Source organism: Xiphophorus maculatus, chromosome 8 (assembly GCF_002775205.1).
Source record: "Xiphophorus maculatus strain JP 163 A chromosome 8, X_maculatus-5.0-male, whole genome shotgun sequence".
In the NCBI taxonomy this organism is placed as follows: Eukaryota; Metazoa; Chordata; class Actinopteri; order Cyprinodontiformes; family Poeciliidae; genus Xiphophorus; species Xiphophorus maculatus.
Genome location: NC_036450.1, coordinates 6,273,037 through 6,295,928, shown reverse-complemented (window position 1 = coordinate 6,295,928; position 22,892 = coordinate 6,273,037). Strand labels below are relative to the sequence as shown.

General features: G+C 38.1%; 1 protein-coding gene across 1 annotated transcript in view; it reads left to right on the top strand.

Annotated features, from left to right (window-relative positions):
* arrdc1 (arrestin domain containing 1) overlaps positions 1-22,892 on the top strand; it is a 33,367-nt gene continuing 10,475 nt past the window's right edge. Inside the window, exons 1-2 of the mRNA XM_023338260.1 lie at positions 1-208; positions 20,502-20,612. Of these exons, the coding sequence (XP_023194028.1) occupies positions 91-208; positions 20,502-20,612 (229 nt within the window). The 5' untranslated portion in view covers positions 1-90. The remainder of the gene's footprint in view (positions 209-20,501; positions 20,613-22,892) is intronic.

Sequence of the window (22,892 nt, the reverse complement as noted above, 5' to 3'; positions counted from 1 at the left end):
AGGGTGGGCTCGCGGCGGCAGCAGGTGAGAGTGGAGCGGCGGCGGCGGCGGCAGACGCGGAGCAGAGAAGTAGCGGAGCGGAGCGGAGCTATGGGAAAGCTACAGGAATTTGACATCACTTTCGCCAACAACAAGGTGGTTTACGGTCCGGGGGAGTCCATTAGCGGAACTGTGAAAATCCGAACCGGCAGCCCTCTGCAGTACAAAGGTAACGGGCTCGTTTTGTAGCAACAAAACGGAGAGACAGGAAGAAGGTTCTTAACATGTCTGTCAGCGGCTCCTCTCTCTTTCCTCCGCCTGGTTTGGATGTAGCTTAAACTTTTCCCACTGTGATTAAAAATTCACGAGGCGTTTATTTAACGTTTTAGTTGTCGGCGGGTGGACGTCACGCATTGTTGCGGTGCTGCCGTTTTCCCCCCTCCCGCCGCAGGCTGCGTGATTGTTTTAGTTACTTGTCCTGCCGTCCTGAACCACATCCTGCTTGTTCTGACACGCTGCTTCGTCATGTCTGCTGCTTGTAAACTCTAAGAAGAAGAAGAAGCAAAAAACACGACTAACAACAGGTGTCCACGCGTTTAAAAACCAGATTTTAAACGCGTTTGACAGTAAACGGTCAGGATTTCTGCGTGTAAACGTTGTTGCATCGTATTTATGCGGGGGGGAAAGTAAGTAAGTAAGTAAGTAAGTGTAGTGGAGAACAACGAGTCCATTGTATGCAAGTGATCCGTGTGGGATTCTCCTCTAACAATAACAACGGCTGCTGTCTTTATATCAGGGGTGCTCAAAGTGCGGTCCGTGGGCTGTTTGTGGCGCTTGGCTGATTTTGTGTGGCCTCCAGCAGCAGTTCGAAAATGATACAAATTTGACCCAAAATGCAGATCGAGACTTTTAATTTGTAGTTTTCCCAACAGTGGAAAGTGTAAAGTGTTAATCCAGAGACTTTTACTGAAAAGGCAACCAAATCAACTTCGATTTACTTTATTTAACTTGACTAGAATAGCTAACGTTTTGAAAGAAAGTGACCCAAATCCTGTTCTTATTACTGAAAATAACTTTGCTCAACTGAGAAACGGAAAACTTGATGCTTTTCTTTAAACACAGCAAACGATAATATTGATTTTTGAGATTATTTTCAACTAATAAGATGATAATAATGCAAGCAGACTCTCTCAAACTTTAATTTCTAATTAACATGAAACACTGGAACTGGATTTCTAAAAATCCAGAATAAATAAACAAAACAACAAATAAAATGGAAACCACCATTATCTTTAAATTTTTTTGTATTAATAATCATGTATAAACTAATAATATACTTATTATTATTATTGTTATATTAAAAATAAGAAGATTTTACTATTATCTAACATAGATGTGTAAAACTTAGTTAAAAGATTAAATTATTGGGTTATTTATGTTTCACGATTTGCATTGTAACTTGAAATTTGTTTCCAGTTAGAAAAGAAAAAGCAGATATTTCCATGAAACCTTGAATGTGCCTTGGTGAATGTGCTTCTCAATGTTTAAGCATAAATGCACCAGTTAATTAATGTCACAATAAGTTAGTTTGGGAATTATTAAGCATTTTTTGCATGTGTTGCATTTGAATGCTGCAGTAAAGTATTCCCTTGTAACTGGATTATTTCACAGATTAATGGATGGTGGAGCTTTTATCGCTAACGTGAATGTTTGGAGTTGGGTAACCATTACTGGGACTTTAACTGGAAACGTAGCAAACACTCCAGATGGGTTTGGCAAAAAGTAAATAAAAACCAAAGGTGAATATGTGGATAACGACTCAGGCTGACTGTTGAGTACAGTGTAGGATCTGTAATGTTGTTTTCTCTTCTTTGAAATACCAGGTTGTTTCAAACAAAAGGTTTGATGTAAAATAATAGTGAGATTATACAACCGGGATTAAAAAATTAAGTTATTTTATTTAAATCTTCTCCAATTTATTAATTTTGATTTACTCCAACTTGCTTCTTTTCATGTTCGTGTGGATCAGATTTCGTTCTTTCACTCCGGAGCCAAAGTTGTCCTTCTAAAGAGTCAGCTGGGCTTTCAGCTCGGTCCGATAATGTTCTGTAAACGCCACGGCTGCAATATGTCCGATCTGACGTCGCCGTTATCCATCAGCAGCAAAGTGTGCAAGTCTGCCTTCCATAAAGATCCAGCTGATGACGCATAATTACACACACACACCTTATCTTACAGTAAGTCAAGCTGAGTTTGTCTTGTTTTAGGGCAGTTAGCGTTTCTTTTTCCATTTTTTAGAGATATTTTTAAAAATTACAGGTTTACATCTGTATTTGACTTTGGTCAAGCATTTTCTTTGTCTTTCCATAAGCTTCTTATTATAGTTTTCTGTAGTTTTGGACCATTCCCATTGGTAGGACTGGTGTAACTGGGCCAGGCTAGTTAGCCACCTTGCTAGCACACACCTTTTTAACTAAGGGTGAATTCACACCAGCTCGGTTTAGTCGAACCCCAGTTTGTTTATCTAGAAAGTTCTGGGCCGGTGTGAACGCAAAATTGGACCAAAAAAGTGAACTCTGGTCTCGGTTCTGTTGACTTGAACTCTGTTGCTGTTTGAATGCGTAGTAAATGCCAAGAGGACCAGAAACGGCTCCAAAGTCAGGAAACGGACTACATTATGGGTATATGCAACCAAAACAAACATGCTAACTAGCGCTAGCGTAAAATGGGTCGTTGATTTTTTTTTACCAAAGACAAAAGAGAAATCCTGCTAAAATCTGACGGCACTCCATTATTTTACATTTTGTGAAGAAGGAAGTTCCGTTCATTGTCTTCTTCAGAGGTTTTCGTGCAGCGCCCCTACAGGCGAGGAGGGGAACAGCTGTTTCAAGGGTTTTGGTTTGTTTGACACGAGTTGAAAATGTAATAAATGTTGCAACTTTGGTGTCCAATCAAACCGACTCTACCAGACTGTCAGGTGTGAAAACACCATAAATTAACTCTCTGATGAGGATTTATGTTATTTAATTTTTATCTGTTCCAGCTGAAAAATGCAATCATGTTATCAATTATTGATTTTTCCTTCTGTGCCTTTAGACCGCTCTATAATTTTTAGCTTGTCAGCCACTACAGATTGTTTTTGGGCATTGAGTTTAGCTGGATATCTTCCATCTGGCTGAAAATTTTATCGATATGCAAAATGTGAATGCCTGAAAATTCCTACCATTATTACATCCCAGCAGCTTTTTGAGATTGAGATATTTTATGCCAACAACTTCTGTGATTTAATGACTTTTCCAGCTTTAATTAGGGTCATTGTCCATTTTGAAGTTTCAAGTTGGTTCTTCACCAGTCCCTCTTGCATCACAACACCCCCACATGATGCTGCCACCACCGTACTTCGCTGCTGGGATGATGTTCTCAGGCTTGAAAGCTTCCCCTCTTATAAACCAGATTTAACGTCAATAGGGCCAAAAACTTATAACTTTAACTTCAGAAATTACATCTTAGTCTGAGTTCATGTTGCTTCTTCCTCCCTGAGTGGCATTTCAGCACATGTTGGTAAAAACCATGTTTCACCATGAATTATGTCTGTTTTTTAAAAAATAATGTATCTGTTTTTTGGGTTTTCTGTATCTCTGCAGTCAGAATTAACTCTTCATCGCTCCTTACATAGACTGGAGATCATCTTAGTATCATATTTATTTACACTACAGTGAGGTTCACCATGTTGTATGATGAAATAAATACAGGTGGATATTAATAAGAAAGTGCAGCTTCTTAAAGTGCTGAATGTTTCCGATGCACCGCTCTCAGCCTGTCTCCATTATTGATGATGGAAACCATTAGAAAGCATTTCTATCGATTATCTCCTTCATAAAAACATCACAGCAGATCCTTGAGTCTTTGAACAAAAGACGGCGAACAGTTCAGGACGTGTTTAAAAAGACGTTTTAATGAACCTTTTCTGTTTTGAGCAAACAGAAAACAGTTGGAATAAAGCAGAAAACCTCCAGGATCAGCGCCCTACCTTTGTGATCGGCGCTGATAAAAACGCAGCGTTTCATTGAGAAACGGAGGAAGTGAGTCAGGCCATGAAGCTGCAGCTTGTTCTGTGTCATGGAAAGATACAGTTGTTGTTTGGGGAGTTTATGACCCCTAACGTGCTGTAAAACCGAGCTGTCGGTAAATGTTGATCAAGAGGGTTCAGCGTTTGGTTATCCAAATCCCACATAGAACATTAGAGACTAATATTTTAATAATAATGTATTGAGAACAGAGGGAAACGCATCAGGAAGGAACTTTATAGCTTTGTGACGTGTTTTTCCTAAAGGAAACGTGTGTATTGTTCCTATATTGAAGCTTTTATTGCTTATAGAGGTGTACAATATGAACTTAAAGGTTTATCACAACAAAAGTAATGATAAAAAGTATTTAAACACCTTAAATAAAGATGAACCTCGCCAAAATAAAACAATTTAAAGGTGATTGAATAGTGCAGCAGTCTAATTTATCACTGAATAATTTCATTTAATTATATTTTTAAAATTAACTCTATTTATTGGTTCTGTTATGGAGAACCAATAAATCCCAATAACACACATTATAATCTGGAGTTTATTGTCAGGATGAATCTAAATTCTTATAAAGATAAGAAGTATTTTAAACAATTAAAATAATTATTTTAAGGATGACAACTGACCACGTTTAGCTTAAATTCACAATTTCTGGACACCCCCATTTTAAAAATAGCTTACAACACAAAATATATCTTAATATACATTAATATGCTCAGGGGAAACCATTTTGGTGCTATCGCAGAAGCTAACATCCTTTTCTGTGTGCTTCAGGGTTCAGCCAATCAGCAGCAAGGAACACAAATGGCGCAACTGGATTGGCTACTTTGTGAATTCCGGCCAATAGCGTGTAAAGTAGCATTGCAGCTAAATAGTTCAGCTTCACAAGTTGCATTTCCTGTACAATGTTGTTAATCTATGACTAGCGAATCAAACCCAACTGGAGTGTTTGTTGTTGGTAAGCTAACACTTAGCCTCTCGTAGTCCAGGAAAGGTTATTTTTGTAGCAGATTTCAGCAACAAGGCAGCTTGAAATGCTTTACAAGACAGAAATATAACAGAATTTACAAAGAAAAATCCTTATGTTACATCACAGTGGCAAATTAAAGAGACAACAAAAAGTTTCCTAAAAGAAAATGATGATCCAGTTATTAAAGGCAGCTTTGAACAAGTGGAGTTTTAGCTTCAGTGTTTCAGCAAGTAACTCAACAGGTTGTTGCTAAGCAACCAAAGAGTGAGTGAGTTGCTAGGTAACCAAAGAGTGAGAGAGTTAGTTGATTCCACCACCCTAGCTTAGCTGGTGTTGGGTTGAGCGGCTAAAGCCTTTCCTCTGCCTACATCTCCCAGAATGCTGTGCAGTTCTGGATCGAAGTTCGGTCGATATTCTGTCAGGCGTATTAGCGATTGATATTGATCACGTATCTGTTGTGATGCATATTGTTGATTTAATGTGAGTGCACTCTTCCACTCCCACTTTCTAGTATTTTCTCATGTGTTTCTTTTACTACCTTAAGTAGCAACAACAGAACAGAACAATTTTTTATTCGATTTCTAGATCAATTGTCAGAATAATCAATACTCAGTTACTAAAATAATCGTTTACAACAGCCCAAGTGTTCAGCCACTTTTTCAAACAAAAAATGAATCGGTATCGTCCAAGTCTGGAATTGGCAGATTGATCTTTTTAAATATCGGTGATCAGCCAGATAAGTGCCATCGGTGCAGCTCTAGTTTTTAAAGCCTCCATTTTGACAGTTTTCTCCGCTGTCGCCCTGTGCTTTGTGAAAGTAAAGATTCAGTAAAATTGATATTATTGTCCTCCTTATAGCAGCAAAATGAGCTGAAAGTTGGCTAAAATGTGAGGCTTATTAAACATTCATATTTTCCATGAAGAGTTTTGAGTCACTGACTTTGCTTTGATATTTTGGGTTTAAACTCCTAAAATGCTGCGACTTTAACTGGTTGGTGTTCGTCCCCACGGCGCCGTGCTTCTCTTTTTTTTGTCTGGTGTGATTCAACCTCACAGAAACCAGTGTCTGCGGGTCGCTGAGTCACATGACGGCTCGGCCGAAAAGCACAGGATCTGAAAACGGAGCAACGTTTGCTCAGGCGTGTCTGCTTTGGTGAAAACTCTGGAGAGAAACTGGAACGTTTTCATGCTGCAGCTTTTAGTGATTCGGGTCGGTTACATGCAGCCTGATCAGAGGAGTGGAAACTGTTTGGTCACCTGGGCCAAAATTGTTGATTTGAATGAAAACCCAGTAACCTAAAATCAAGCAAATAAAGTCTGTTTTGCTTTTGCTTTCAAAATGAGTATTTATTGTAATTCCAAGATTTGAAAGGGATTTTTATGAAGGACCACCGCAGATAAAACAAGAAAAGTACATTCCTGGAATAAAACAGGGAAACCTTTGAGTTTGAAAAATTTAAAATTTGAAAAGAAATCCAGAAATTTTTAGATTAATCTAAATTTTTCTAGAAAAAATGTGTAACTTTTGGAATTTCTCTGAATTTCAAAAGTTGAAAATTTTCTTGGAAAAAATCTGAAATTTTGAGATTAATCTCTGAAACTTTCTGGAAAAAAAATTATACTTTTGGAGTTTCAAAAGTTGAAAAATTGCTAGAAAAAACTTCTGAAAATTCAGATTTCAGAAATTTTCTAGAATTTTTTTTTTTTTTTAATTTGGAATTTTTCTGAGTTTGAAAGGTTGAACATTTCCAAGTTTTTGGTAGAAAGTTTCTGAGAATAACATCAAAATTTCTGAATTTTTGTCTTGGAAACTTTCTTTTTCCTTTTTTCCAATGCACCATCGAAGATTTTGCACATTTGCTGAATTTAAAGAAAAGCATCTAGTTTTTAGTTTCTCTTGGAGTCGATTGAACAGATTTATTTTCAGTAATAAGAACAGCATTTGGGTGACTTTCTTTCAAAACGTTTGTTATATTTACTCAAGTTTAATAAATTAAATCAAAGCTGCATCAAAGTTCCCTTTTCAGTAAAAGCTTCTGGATAAATGTGGTTGGTTACAGAAACAGAAACACTTTGTGTTGTACTTTACACTTTCCATCCATCCATTTTCTGTTCACACTTTGTCCCTATTGGGGTGAGGAGGGTTGCCGGTGCCTATCTCCAGCTACATTCCAGGCGAGAGGCGGGGTCACCCTGGACAGGTCGCCAGTCTGTCGCAGGGCAACACAGAGACATACAGGACAAACAACCATGCACACACACACTCAGACCTAGGGAGAATTTAGAGAGACCAATTAACCTGACAGTCATGTTTTTGGACTGTGGGAGGAAGCCGGAGTACCCGGAGAGAACCCAGCATGCACAGGGAGAACATGCAAACTCAACAGAAAGACCCCGTCCGGGAATCGAACCCAGGACCTTCTTGCTGCAAGGCAACAGCGCTACCAACTGCGCCACTGTGCAGCCCACTTTTTCCATTGGAAGAAAATTACAAATTAAGTCATCAGCATCTATCGGCCAAATTTATTAAATTTTTTAGTTGCAGCTGGGATCCCACAAAATCCGTCCAAGTGCCACAAATTCCAAGGGCCGCATGTTGAACACCCCAGAGCCAGATATGAATAAAATTCAGACCTGATGTTGGACTGTGAATGAAAACAACGTTGCAGATGGAGCCACTTATGGGTCTTTACCTCCTCATTATTCAGGTTTCATAAATCACAGCTGGATCCTGATCGATAATCATTTTCATTCCTAAAACTGCTGCGGCGTTAAACGGTGAACAGGAATCGTTATAAACGGTGAACAGGAATCGTTATAAACGGTGAACAGGAATCGTTATAAACGGTGAACAGGAATCGTTATAAACGGTGAACAGGAATCGTTATAAACGGTGAACAGGAATCGTTGTAAACGGTGAACAGGAATCGTTATAAACGGTGAACAGGAATCGTTATAAACGGTGAACAGGAATCGTTATAAACGGTGAACAGGAATCGTTGTAAACGGTGAACAGGAATCGTTATAAACGGTGAACAGGAATCGTTGTAAACGGTGAACAGGAATCGTTGTAAACGGTGAACAGGAATCGTTATAAACGGTGAACAGGAATCGTTATAAACGGTGAACAGGAATCGTTATAAACGGTGAACAGGAATCGTTATAAACGGTGAACAGGAATCGTTAGAAACGGTGAACAGGAATCGTTGTAAACGGTGAACAGGAATCGTTGTAAACGGTGAACAGGAATCGTTGTAAACGGTGAACAGGAATCGTTGTAAACGGTGAACAGGAATCGTTGTAAACGGTGAACAGGAATCGTTGTAAACGGTGAACAGGAATCGTTATAAACGGTGAACAGGAATCGTTGTAAACGGTGAACAGGAATCGTTGTAAACGGTGAACAGGAATCGTTGTAAACGGTGAACAGGAATCGTTGTAAACGGTGAACAGGAATCGTTGTAAACGGTGAACAGGAATCGTTGTAAACGGTGAACAGGAATCGTTGTAAACGGTGAACAGGAATCGTTGTTAACGGTGAACAGGAATCGTTGTAAACGGTGAACAGGAATCGTTATCAGGCTGTAAACTGTGTAAATCAGGCAGCTGTTGCACATCTCTTGCTGGAAAAGTGTGTGAGTCACAATCATGAGTTGTAAATGATGTCACTGCTCTGAAGGAAATGAAATATCACAATTCATAACACATATGGATCTACTTATCAAAGACCAATATATTTTACTAATATGTTTATTTCTGTTCATTTCTGATGAGCCTGGCTTACAGCTGGTGAAACCCAAAATTCAGTTTGTGAGATAAAATAAATGTTAAATAATCTCATATTATTTTAATATTGAATTTAACTCTTAAATTAAATATTGAATTTAAAATTAAAATATTTTAAGTATTTAATTAGATATTAAATATTAAAAATATTTAGTTTAAGGATAAAATTTAATATTTAATTTAAATATCAGTTATCACTAAAGAGGCAATGTTTAAAAAGTGCTGTCTCCAACTCTTTTAATGAAAGTTGAGTGAAAGGATAAACTCAAATGGCGTACATACTACTTCTTTGATTGTTGGTAATAAATATATTTTTTCTTTTTTAAAAATATTTTGTTAAGACGGGACTTTAAAAGCTCCTGCTCTTTCTGAAGCTCCGCCTACAGGAAGTTACCTCAACATGGCTCCTCTATTAACCCTTTAAAACATTTTTAACAGCATTAAACTGAGAAGAAGTTCCTATAATGACGTCAGCTGATGCGCTAATTGCTGCTGGCTAGTCTGAAGGAGCTGAGTGGGGAGGAGCTGAGTGGGGAGGAGCTTCGTCCTAGGAGGCGGGGCTCGGTCCATCCAGGCGTTTTGCACAGCTGAATGGTTCCCATGGAGATTAAAGGATTTCTCAAACATTAATGAAAGACTCAAAGCAACCTCCATTTTTGTTTTTGATGATAGAAAAACTTTATAACGAGCTGAAAAATGTAGATTTTTTTTAATACTTCCCCTTTAAACGAGACACTGCCTGTGAGTTTTGGATCCCTGAGACTGGGCCGCTCTGTCCTGACTCAGGAATGTGGGATCTGATTACACAGTGGCTCAGAGCGACGCCGCTCACGGTGGGCGGGGAGCATCAATCCACATGTTGGTCGTCTGGAGGCCCCGCCGCCGCTCCCTGCAGATAGAGCCGTTTTAATTAAGCTGACCTCTGACCTCCACAGGCGAGGGGCTGTCTGACACCACAGCTGGTTCTTCAGCTCCGACGGAAAAGGATTTTTCTGCCAGAGGTGGGCAGAGAACCCAGCAATTACAGTAAAAGTTAAAAAAGTATTTGGTGAAAAGTTACTCAAGTAGAGAGTAACTGATCAAATTATCATCAATATTTAAAATTACACCATCAGAAATTTATGTATTTTAAGGAACAAAATGACAATAATTCTTATGACAAAATCAGGCAAAATAAAAATCTTTCCAAATCTGTTTCTTTTCATAAAACTACTTATAAAACTTTAACAGAAACTGCAGGCTTGTGTCTGAGTGGTGAATTCTTGTTTAAAACATGTTTGTTTTTGATTCAGTGGGTAGAAAATCCAGAAATTTCACTCAAGTAAGAACAAAAATACTTCATAATTAAATTACTCAAAGTACAGCGTAGTAAAAATACTCCTAAAAGTAATTTATTTTTAAAGAAATTGGATGTAATTGAGTAAATTAACTAGTTCCTGCCCAGCATCCTTGCTAACTTTTCCACTTCCTGTCCTGCAGCAGCAACAAACTGCAGGTCAGCGCCCGAAGGCGGAAGAATTAAAAATAGAAAACCTGTTGAGAGACGAGACGATCTGCTGGTATGCTGTTATCACCACCAGCTCCGGCTGCTGCTGCTTTGTTTTGGCCTCCAGTAATAACAATGAGGGAGCAGCCGCTGCTGAATGTAGGTCCCTGCTGACACAGATATAATCAGGATTAAACCTGGCAGCAGCGTTTCTTAATTCATAACGTTTTTGCTGCGGCGGCTTTGGATTAATCTTTGGTTGGCACAAGGTTTCACGCACAGAATCCGTCATTAACAATATTATACTGATTCTGTAATAAAGGATCCCAGAAATTATCACGATAAATGATAATATTGTTGTTTCGCCCATTGTCATGTAGTTTAATGTTCTTAATAAGTTTTAAATTGTAATGAACATTTTACACTGGAAATGGAAGACAATAACATTTAATTCCTCTTGTAGTGAAGGATCCTTCAACTGCAGCTAAGAAACTTAGCATCAATACAGTGTACGACTAATCTGATGGTTATTTTTTAGACTAATAATTGGATATCAAAAGGTGCAGAATGAGATATGTCTTTAATTTTCAGCTTGTTTCTGTTTTTTTTTTAAAAACAGGAAGTGTTGTGTGACGTTAAACCGGTTACAGGAAGTGTTTTTCACCTGAGACTTGATACTGCAACCATCCTTCCCCTCCAAACTAACATAAATTAAACTTACTCTGATACTTGGTAACATGGGAGCGGATTAAACGTCTACTGGTTTCATGATGTAAATTCTGCAGGGATAAGCCTCTTACATGCAAACACACCCAAAGATTGATGCGTCCTACATGCAGCAGACTCAGCCGGAGACAAACATTCATCAGCCGATCAGTCAGCTGCGTGAGTCGTACTTTGAAGCAGCTTTCAGTGCAACGTCTCTGGCAGTCTGAGGTAACGGAGGGCAGGTCTGGGCGAACAGACGAGCCTCTGTTCGCCTGTAAGGGATTCCCTTACAGTTAGAGGTTATGGATCATGAGATCAGGTGGCTCTGTTTGACGAGGCATTAGATGCTGGGAAAGTGAGAAGGACTAATCGGTTGAAGAGCTTTAAGATTTAATGAAGGTAGTAAAAGTGGCTTCAGGTTACAGGAAGCAAAAAGATGTCAGCTTTATGACTCGTTATGGCAAGTTTTAGTACAGCTATTCCATTTTATCTAGGAATACCCAGTACTCGGGGCGAGAGGGCAGTCATCAGGCTGGCTGCCATGTTTTTGAGTGAAAAAATGTTTAAAGTTGGCAGAAAATTTGAAAATATTACTTGATAGTTATGCATTTTCTGGAAGACTGTAAGATTAATACCTAAAAAACAACTATAAGTCTTAAAAAAGGCAATAAGTAAAGAAATAAACTGATAAATTAACTATGCTAAGCCTGGTGGGGGCACACGTAAAGCCTGGTGGCCCACCAGGCTTATTATACAAACCCTGGAATAGAAATGAAAAATAATGCAGATATGCTCTAAAATTAAACAAGAGAATAAAGGTAGGCTTGTCACGATAACCATGCTAGATGGATGATAAATTGTCCCAGAATTTATTGCGATAAACGATAATATTGTGGTTTTGAGACATTTAAGTAATATAACGGACATAATAATGTAAAAACACATCCTCAAAGATTAATAGATGATGAACATTTAACTTTAGAACTGGAAGACATTTTAAATATCCAAAGTAAATAAACAAAACAACAGAAATAACAAATAAAATGAATCATAAAGTTTCTGTAAATGAAATTGTCCTTTTAAAAAAAGGGCCAGTTTTTGGTAGAAACAGAAATCATGCAAATGGAAATGATTCAGCTTGTTGTAATTAATCATTGATTTATTGCTTATTGTGACCTAAACGTACGATCAGTTTTGGTTAATCTCTAGGAAAGAAGCTAAACTATTGGTGTTTGCAGTATTAAAAATAGAGGCGCACCGATTGCAGTTTTCTGACCAACTGCCGATTACCAATCTTTAAAAAAGCTGACCTGCCAATTCCATTTATTTTTTGTCTGAAATGTTGCTAAATATAGCAAGAAAGTTGCTGAGTTGTAACAGTGGGGAAACTATTGTTGGCTGCAACATGACATGAAGGGACGATCTGGGAGTCAAACCTCTCAGAACAGGACAGTGGTCGATTTTTAGACCTTTGCTGAGGGAGATGAGATCGACTTCACATGTAACTATCGACTGATCACCAATCTCCCAAAAATAATAATAAATCTGATGCTTTCAGTCCCAAGCTGATTGCTTTTAACATATTATTCCAAAAGCCAGATTGCTAATCCCAAATTAGCCACTTTACAGTGCAGACTTGAATCACACAGAGTGCATGCTAAATGCTAAATATCTCAATTATTCACACAACATGTATATTGGCACCAACATTTTCCCCTCCTTTTCTCAAATGGGGAATTTGTTTACAATCTAATATCAAATCACAAACTTTGATTCCTCAGTTTTAGAAAGACGATGCGTTCAGTTTTAGAAAGATGATGCGTTCAGTTTTAGAAAGACGATGCGTTCAGTTTTAGAAAGACGATGCGTTCAGTTTTAGAAAGACGATGCGTTCGGTTTTAGAAAGACGATGTTGTTCAGTTTTAGAAAGACGATGCGTTCAGTTTTAGAAAGACGATGCGTTCAGTTTTAGAAAGACGATGCGTTCAGTTTTAGAAAGACGATGCGTTCAGTTTTAGAAAGACGATGTTGTTCAGTTTTAGAAAGACGATGCGTTCAGTTTTAGAAAGACGATGCGTTCAGTTTTAGAAAGACGATGCGTTCAGTTTTAGAAAGACGATGCGTTCAGTTTTAGAAAGACGATGCGTTCAGTTTTAGAAAGTCGATGTTGTTCGGTTTTAGAAAGTCGATGTTGTTCGGTTTTAGAAAGACGATGTGTTCAGTTTTAGAAAGACGATGTGTTCAGTTTTAGAAAGACGATGTGTTCAGTTTTAGAAAGACGATGTGTTCAGTTTTAGAAAGACGATGCGTTCAGTTTTAGAAAGACGATGGCCGTCGCCGTGGCGCCGTTTGACTGGGGTGGAAACAGGATGAGCTGTGACTCAATCAAAACAACATTCCCCATTTCTCCAGTGTTATGATTGTTTTACTGATTAAAGTGAAGGAAGCAACAAAAAGGTGTTTCCTCAATGAGGGAAAAAGTTACCACATTCACATAACAGCTAATATTTGCCTGTAATATAAGATAATTTATCAAAATATCCAGTTAGGGGCGTGCCGTGGTGGCGTAGTGGTTAGCACGACCCGTATTTGGAGGCCTTCAGTCCTCGACGCGGCCGTCGCGGGTTCGACTCCCGGACCAGACGACATTTGCCGCATGTCTTCCCCCCTCTCCTTCCCTGTTTCCTGTCAGCCCACTGTCATATAAGGGACACTAGAGCCCACAAAAGACCCCCTGGAGGGGTAAAAAAAAATATCCAGTTAAAAAACAGTCTTAATAAAGCTACAACATGTAACATTTATTTATTTTTTAAATATATCTTTACAGATTTGTTAAAACTGTCACTGTGTTGTGACAGAATACTGTCCAGCACTGATTGTTACCATCTACCAGTTTGTGACGCCAGTTTTTTGTGACGCCTGTACTCAATGATCTCAGTGAGATCAAGATCTGGGCTTTGACTAGGCCCAGCGTTTTGCCTTTCTTCCTTTTGCTGGCCAGGTTTCTCTGCAGCAGAGCCATTTCCATTCCATGACACTTCCACCTCCGTGCTTCAGTGAGCTCTGTGTTTTATCAGGGACTGCTGGAGCTTTCCCTCCACTAATGAGCTTTTGTGCAGGTTATGATTTCGATGTGGAGCCGGGCTTCGGACCCGGCCAGACTGCAGGTTATTTACTGATCTCTGCAGGCATGACAGCTCTTCCAACAAAGGCAGACTTTTTATTTTTTGTTGTGATTGCGAATGTTTACGTTGTGATGCTGTCGCTCTTTATGAGCTGAATATTATAATTTTTCTGCAGCCACAAAACGCCTTTAAACATGAAATGGGAAGAATGTTGATGTTTAAATGTTTTTTGACTCGCATTGTGATAAATAAAGTGTCGCCTCGTTTTGTCTGAGGAGCTGAGATCTTTTGTTTCAAACAAACTCGCTGAGGTTTCCTTTTGTGCTCAGTAAATAAGGAAGTACCAGAACCGGCTCTCACCCAGTTCTGTTTACGTTGAAATATGACACATTTTTCCCAAGTCCAAACCTGAAACATGACTCTGTCGACTCGGCATGTTTTTAACTTGCGGTCTGGGAAATTTGTGTAATTTGTTGCTAAAGAAACATTTCTGTTGTTTTCAAGGTTTGTACGGCGGCTTGAAATCCTTGAAAATGCTTGACTTTTGATCAGGTGTTTTCAAGGTTTGGAAGGTTCTTGATACTCAGACTGCAGTTTAGTTATAAAGCCAAACGTTTAATTAAAAGACTAATTTAGGAAAATATTTACAGTTGGAACCAGATATTTACATACACCCAACAAAAAAACATTTTTTCTCTTTGCTGAAGTTGAATCAGACTAAACTTTTCTTTTTATTTTACTTTGGTATATTTATTATTCCCAATGGCTCAATGACTTATTGATCGGTTTAATTGAGATAAAAGTTATTGAAATTGGGGGAATTTTTTGGTAAATTAGTGTTTTATTCTCTAACCACAAAAACATTTAAAAATATAAAATTTTATTATATTTTAGCTTATTTTGTCCCTGCTGTAGCCGTCCAACCAACCATCCATCCAACCATCCGTCCATCCAACATCCATCTGTTCGTCTATGCATCCATTTGTCCAGTCATCCATCCAACCATTCATTCATCCATCCATCCATTCAATCATCCAACCATCCATCCGTCTAAGAAATAGAAAAGGAGAATCATTTTGTCTATTTTAACCCACTCATCTATAACCTATAAAGTTTTGAAGCTACGTTAAAACACATTTATCTCTGTGTTTCATGACGTTATGCTGTAATTCTGATATTTTTGTGAAAGAAGTGCGTAACTCTTCATAAATTCCCAATCTGTGACTTCTGGTCCAATCATCAGGAGGAACTGACTCTATAAACAGAGAAACTCCTCAGAGGGAGTTATGAGGATTAATAGGTTTATGAAGTAGCTAGCTGCTATCAGATCGGCGCTCATTGATATGATAAAAGCCAGAGAGTCTTAATTTGACTCTGTGGTGGGACTGAGACCTGGACGGACTCCAGGGTAGAGATAAACCGGGGCGGCTGCTGAGTCAGAGCACGCCCTGCTAGCTTCCCGCTAACGCTCCGCCAGCCTGCCGCTGCCTGTCTGATGTGGGCAGAGCCGCAGGATGGACTGCAGATAAGCTGCAGGGAGGAGAACCAGACACACCAGGAAGTTCAGATTATTGGTTTTTGGGTTTTAAAGAAAGGTTTGGGATTCTGAGAGGCTGCTGCCGTGTTTACAGCCTGATCAGAATCTGGTTTCACTAATAAGAGAAAAGTTTCAGATCTGATGGGATGAAAGATAGAAGAGAGAGATTCTGATTTTACTAAATTAAGATATAAACATGATGTGATGTACAGGCTTTATTTCCTGCTACTGGTCTAAATGCTGCAAAATGGCTGCTGGTCAGTTTTAAACTGACTGTCCATCCAACCAATCAACCATCCATCCAACCAATCAACCATCCATCCATCTGTCCAATTATGCATCCATCCATATTTTAAAGAATTTGACTTTGGAACATTGTCTCTGTGTCTTTCACTTATATTAAATAAATCTTTATTATTTTAAGGTTCTTTCCAACCGTTAAAATCAATAATTAATCACTGTTGTGCTAAAAAGTGTAATGTAGGTAGAAAACCCACCTCATGTCTTCAAGGGAACCTCATAAGCTTTGGTTAACTTCTCCTTCCTCATGATTTCTGGTTCTGCATTTGGACCAGTGTGTCATGACTCGGTCCGGTTTCAGAGGCCGCTGCTGTTTTTCGTTCTGTTTTCAGTAAACTGAGGCATTAGGTGGAAAAGCTCTTCTCTGTGTTTCTTCGACATTACGCTCCAGATCTCCACACAGGATGTTTGAGCTGACTTCCTTCCGATGAGAACAACTTTTATCTTGTTTTGTTTTAACAAACTGCTGCTGTTCAACGTCAAATGTGTGAAGTGGGTTTTTAGTAAAGGAAGCATGTTAGTAATCTAGTTGTTGTTGTTTAAGAAGTGAATGATAAATACTGGCAGTAAAACCAATCAACCTCCACAAGGAGAGGAACCAGAATGGCACAACTCAGATTTAATTTTACCATTTTATTTGTAAAATATTTACACTTTAAGATGAACACGTCCTAATAAACCTGTTCCTGTAACTGTTTTGCAGTAAATCCGTTTTGTTTAAAGTTTAAAAACTATTTTTCATTCCTTGTTTTCTTGACTGAACTGCGGTAATATCTGGCAGCCGTGATATTATCGGGTACTTTAGTGCTGAACGTCTGTGACCTCAACATTTAGGCTCTCGGTTAAAACAGGAAGTAATGTTTACAGAGGAAGTGGAGTTCAGAATGTGAAATTGGCAGTTTACCTCAGCGGCGGTTTCTTTAACTGACAGCTTCACTCATCATGTGATTGATTGATTGATTGCTGCTGCTGGGAAAGAGAGATGCTACCATAATTAAGTTTCAGTTTCTCTGCCGTATATCCTGTGTTTTATTACTTTACATTAACTTGGAGCTCTGCTGAGATGTTTTTATGTCTGGACACAATGATGCATGACCAGTTAGCCTGAATAAATGAAACATTTTATACTCTCATATTGGAGGAGCTTAGAAGAAGACATAATGTCACCATGGGAAAGAATACTTTACTTAACCCTTTTCCAAACTACTAGTTTACATTTTCCATTGTAAGAAAATTATATCTGTAATTATTTTACTATTATTACAAATTAAAAGTGTCTGTCTGCATCTATTGGCCGCACAAAATCACTCCAATGGCCACAAATGGCCCCCCGGCCTCCGTTTGGACACCCAGTTCTTACTGCTACTGCGATGGAACCACAACACGTGTTGATAACATTTAAAGTTGCCATCAGCCACTGTTATTATTTAGCCGTTTTGGACTGAAGCGCATCTCCGAGTGTTTCCACATCCAGCTGCTGCAGCTGTTCTTCCTGCTGCTGCAGCTGGGATTTTACCAGATGACCCCGGCCTGACCTTTTCACGGCCTGAGCTCTTCTCTTCCCACTGCTGACGGCTGTAAACAGCGTCTGACTGCTTCCCCGTGCGTCGAGCTTCAGGAACGGACTTTAGCTAGCGGTTTTGTTCCCGCCAGGCGTCCGTCCTCCTCGTGACCGTAGCCGGTGCCAGCAGCCGTGCCGGTGCAAACGGCTCAGCCATCTGCCATTTTGGGTGTGAGTGAGCGAACTCTGTGAAGGCAGAACAGAAACCTGCATGGGTGTGACGGATACCGTCGCTTTAATATCACAGCCTGCGGCGAGCTTTAGGGACATTCCTCCAGTTAAAACATTTATTGTTTTATCGTCTGATTAGAAGATAAAGCTCACAAAAATGCATAGCTAGGATATTTCATAACAAAACATGAATTTTATGGCCTGTCATCAGATGAGGGAAGAGTGACCAAAGTTGTACTTAAGAGTAAAAAAGTTTACTGATCAAAACTGATCAAATTATCAATCATTTTATATTTAAAAATTACATCATCAGATGGACCAAAATGCAACGTTTAGTGAAAATTTTTGTATTTTAAGAACAAAAATGACAATAATTTATATAAGTAACAAAAAATAACAAAGTCAGGCAAAATAAAATGTTTCCGGGCGTGCCGTGGTGGCGTAGCGGTTAACGCGACCCGTATTTGGAGGTCTTGAGTCCTCGACGCGGCCGTCGCGGGTTCGACTCCCGGACCCGACGATATTTGCCTCATGTCTTCCCCCCTCTACTTCCCCGTTTCCTGTCAGCCTACTGTCATATAAGGGACACTAGAGCCCACAAAAGACCCCCTGGAGGGGTAAAAATAAATATATATCCAGTTAAAAATTCCATATCCATAAAAAACGTATGAAACTTTAACAGAAACTGCAGGTGTGTGTCTGGTGGATTTTTGGTTAAAACATTTTTGCTTTTCATTCAGTGGAGAGAAAATCCAGAAATTTTACTCAACTAAGAGAAAATACTTCATAATAAAGATACTCAAGTAAAAGTAAAATGTACAGCGTAGTAAAAATACTCTTAGAAGAATTTCTTTAAATAAGTTACTCAAGTAAAAGTAACTGAGTAAATGTAAGTATTTACCAACCAATCAATTATAATTTATAAGAGAATTGAAAGCAAGTTTTTAGTCGTTTACAGAAAAATGACTTTAAGTCTCTAGAGTGGAAAATGTATCCAATACGATGATTAAATACAGAAACTAGTGGCCTGTTGTTATTCTGGTACAAAGAATAAAAAGACTTGAATAATCAGTAAAATATTTTTTTTGTATCAAACAAATTTATTTTATAGAGTATAATCATGATAAAGATCAATTTATAACAGATTTTACAGCAAATTTACGCACAAATGACTCTAAATATTGTGATTAATACGTCACTCACATGGAAAACGTGTCCAATATGGCCATCAAATACAGAAACTAGTAACCTGGAACAAATAATAAAAAGATTTGAATGATAAGTCCAAGTTTTTATACCAAAAATTGAATTTTATGGACTATAATTCTGATAAAGATACTTTTATAATTGAATTTAAAGCAAGTTTTGTGTGCAAATGACTCCAAATGTTGGTTTTCATATGTTACTTGGGTGAAAAAGTATCCAATATGTCTCTTAAATACAGAAATTAGTGGGTTGGAAGAGAGAATTAAAATGATTTGAATGATGGACAAGTCTTTTTGTATCCTTAAACTAAATCTTATTGATTTTAATCATGATAAAAATACATTTATAACTGAGCTTAAAGCTAATTTTGAGTAATTTACGCACAAATACTGTTAAATACGTCACTAGAGAGGAAAATGTGTCCAATGCATAAACTAGTGGAACAGAGAATAAAAGACCTGAACGTGAAACAATGCGATGAATTGTTGCTGCATTGTTGTCTGTGTCTTTGTGAGGAGATAACGCCGCGTCTGCGCCATCTTCCCTCTTCATCTCCCGGCGTCTTTCGTGTTTTGGTATGTTGAGTTATCAGTTAGCGTTTCCTCAGAGACGAGGGCGGACAAACAGGAAGTGGTTCCCTCTGCAGCCGCGTTGCTGACGCTCAGATTTCTGGCTCCTGCTGCTGGACAGGAGACGCTACTTACAAATACTAAAATTATTCATTAAGATTCAAATTTGGGTTTGTTGTTGCTCTGATTTCACAATGAGCAATAAATCTATTATTCGCATAATTAATTAAAAAGAAATCAATAATTTCCAATAGTCTGATTTGTCGTTTTTCAATTGATTCCTGCTTTTACAGGTCTTTAGAAAAATGATTTATAACAATTAATTATTAATGAATTATGGTCTAAAGCAGGGGTATCAAACTCATTTTCATTTTGTTCTTTAATTGTTCCGGACTGTAGTGATAAAACCAATTAAACTGTTAAAATATCAACAAATCGCTGTTTCTCCAGGATTTTGTGATTATTTAGTATTTATTTATGCAATCAAAATGACAGATTTTGTGGTGAATATTTAGAAATGTTTGTAAGAAATTTTTACACTAATGTAAAATGTGACTCTTCATCACTCGCCGCATTAGTTACGGATTTCATGTTTTTGACCAATTTTGAGAAAATCTGCAGTAAAATCAGAAATTATTTTTTAGAAATTTGTAGATTTTGTGTTAATTTTGCAGATTTGTGAAAAACTGGAAAGGCTTAATGATGTTATATGGAGTTTAGAGGGCCTCATAAAAAGCTATGGCGGGCCAGATTTGGCCCCTGGGCCTTGAGTTTGACACCCGAGGTCTAAAGTACAGATAACATCAAATTATTATTAAAATTATAGGTGCTAACTTTATGTTTCTGTGCATATTTTTTTTTTATTTTGGTTTGGAGAGATGCTTTTTTCCGTAAATGAAAGCTTTTTATCAATACTGTATTGGTCTGACTTATTGAAAAGTGACTAATGAGTAGCTTTTTGCAGTGTAAATATGAGCAGACATGTAGCGCCATCTGAGTGACGCTTGCTGTCCTTTCCTTTCCGCAGCCATCAAGGTGAACTGTCTGGGCTCATGCGGCATCTCCAACAAAATGAACGACTCCTCGTGGAGTCTGGAGGAGCACTACCTGAACAGCATGCTGTCTGTGGCCGATAAAGGTAATTACTGAAAATACAGACGAGGTTCAGGTTGAATTTAGTCCCTTTTCTTTCAAATAACTAATTATATAATGTATAAAAGGTTAATAATCTTACTACCACTATTAGAAGACACTGAAAGGTGTGTATTAGCCTCACAGTAGATGAGAGCCCTGCACCGCTAAGCGCCATGTAACTGCAGGATAGAGAAGTTTTGGGAAAGTTTATTGGTGATATTTTCTTATTTTTATTGGCCTTAAGATAAAAGATGTGCTCTGATGCCTGACATTTGGTACAAACAAATCCTAAAGATAAACTTTCAGGCAAAAAGATCGGAACTGCTAAAAATACTACCGTTAGCTTTATTCCTAGCATGAGTAGCTTTTAGTTTAACTCCTAGCTTAACTAACTGTTGGTTTGACACGTAGCTTGACTAGCTGTTTGTTTAACTCCTAGCTTGACTAGCTCTTATTTTGACTCCTAGCCTGAGTAGCTGTTAGCTTAACTCCTAGCTTGACTAGGTATTTTGATTTTCAGTTTCAGTAGCTGTTAGCTTGGCTCCTAGCTTTAGTAGCATTTGGCTGGACTCCTAGCACCAATAGCTGTTAGCTTTATTAGCTTTTAGGTTGACTTGTACCTTTTCTCTTTGTTAAATCTTAGTTTGAGTTGCTATTAATAGCTAGCATTTGGTTATTACCTTGACTTTTAGTTTAACTAGCAGCTGGCTGGATTCCCCAAACTAAGATTACTTTGAATTCTTTAAGCTAACAGAACGAAACAACTCATTAACACCCGACTTCAGCAAACCGCAGCTTTTTTTCCGTTACAGTTTGATCTTTAGCGCACACTTCTGTTAATGTTTCAGCTGGCCACCCTCTGGTAGGAAGGCTATTTTTGGCATTTTAGCTTAGAGTGAAGAAAAGACTTCTATGAAAGACGAGACAAATGTGATAGTTCTGATTCACAGCAATAGATCTTAATCGACTCGTCAAGACTCGGGTAGAGAACACGCTTCAGAGAGAGGAAGATATACATAATTCATAGCACTCCCTCCCACTTTCTGAGCTTCCCTTTATCTTTGCGGTTGCTTTGTTTCCTACTCTTTCCCAAAAATGGGCAGCTTGGCGTCAGAGGGTGACACAGGAAGGGTGAAGGAGGATGAGGACACACAGTCTCAGAGAAAGGGCAAGAGGAGCGCGCTCTGGGCGACTGATAATGTGGAATGTCACAGTCGCTCGACGGTTAGACGAGGGAAGACGTCGGCGTCCGCTCCTCATCCTGTCATTCTTCTCTGTTAACGGAAACCAGGAATAGATTATTTTGTTTCTCCACCAGTCAATAGGAATAAACTTTATCTTTAGACCTGCTGCATTCATATCCAGGGCCGGATTTAGAAGAATAAGGGCCCGTGGGCTGGAGCCTGTTTGGTGTCCTGTCCCAAAAAATTATAAATAAAAATGAAAATAAATAAATAATTTACTCATGCAAATTACAGAATACTAATAGGCACATCTACACATTTACAGGTACAAATTGATGGTTGGTGTCTTTAAAATGTACGACAGACGACTCTGTTTTGGTCCAAAAAAAGATCATTTCCAAATATTTGAGTTCAGTTACAATTAATAAAAATCTAACAATATTTTAATAAAAGTCCACATTTGAAATGAGTTCATGACTCTAATATGAACATTCACAGTATACATTAAAAAATAAAAAAAAAATTCAGCGCCCCCAAAAACGTGTAGCTCTGGGCTAGTGCCCCAGTAAATACTTTCTGAAGTAAAGTCACATTCATTTATCAAAAAATTAGAGCCAGTTAGATCTTGATATCTCCATTAAAAAAATGTTATCATTAGAGATTTTTTCTCGTATTTTAAGATGTTTTATGGTAAAACTGCGTCTTTATTCTACTATATTTTTGTAATTAAGCAGTAATTCTCGTAGCCTGGTGCTAATATTCATATTTATATAACTCACTCACAAAAAGCATTATTGAATTAAAAGCCACGTTTTGAAAATATTTTCTGCCATTTGTAATTTATTTGTTTTTAGAAAAGAATGCAAGAAGAAATGTACACAAAACATTTACATATTGTGGGCCCCCGCAAAACGTGTAGCCCTGGGCCAGAGCCACAGTAAACCTGTCTAAAGTCTGACTCAGTTCATTTATATCCCTGCTACATATTTATGCAATATTTATTTTTCTGGCTCTTTTCTTTTGTTTCTTTCTCTCTACTTTTCTCTATTTATTCTTTTTTTTCTTTTTATGTTTTTTGTCTTCCTGTGTTTGTTTCTTTT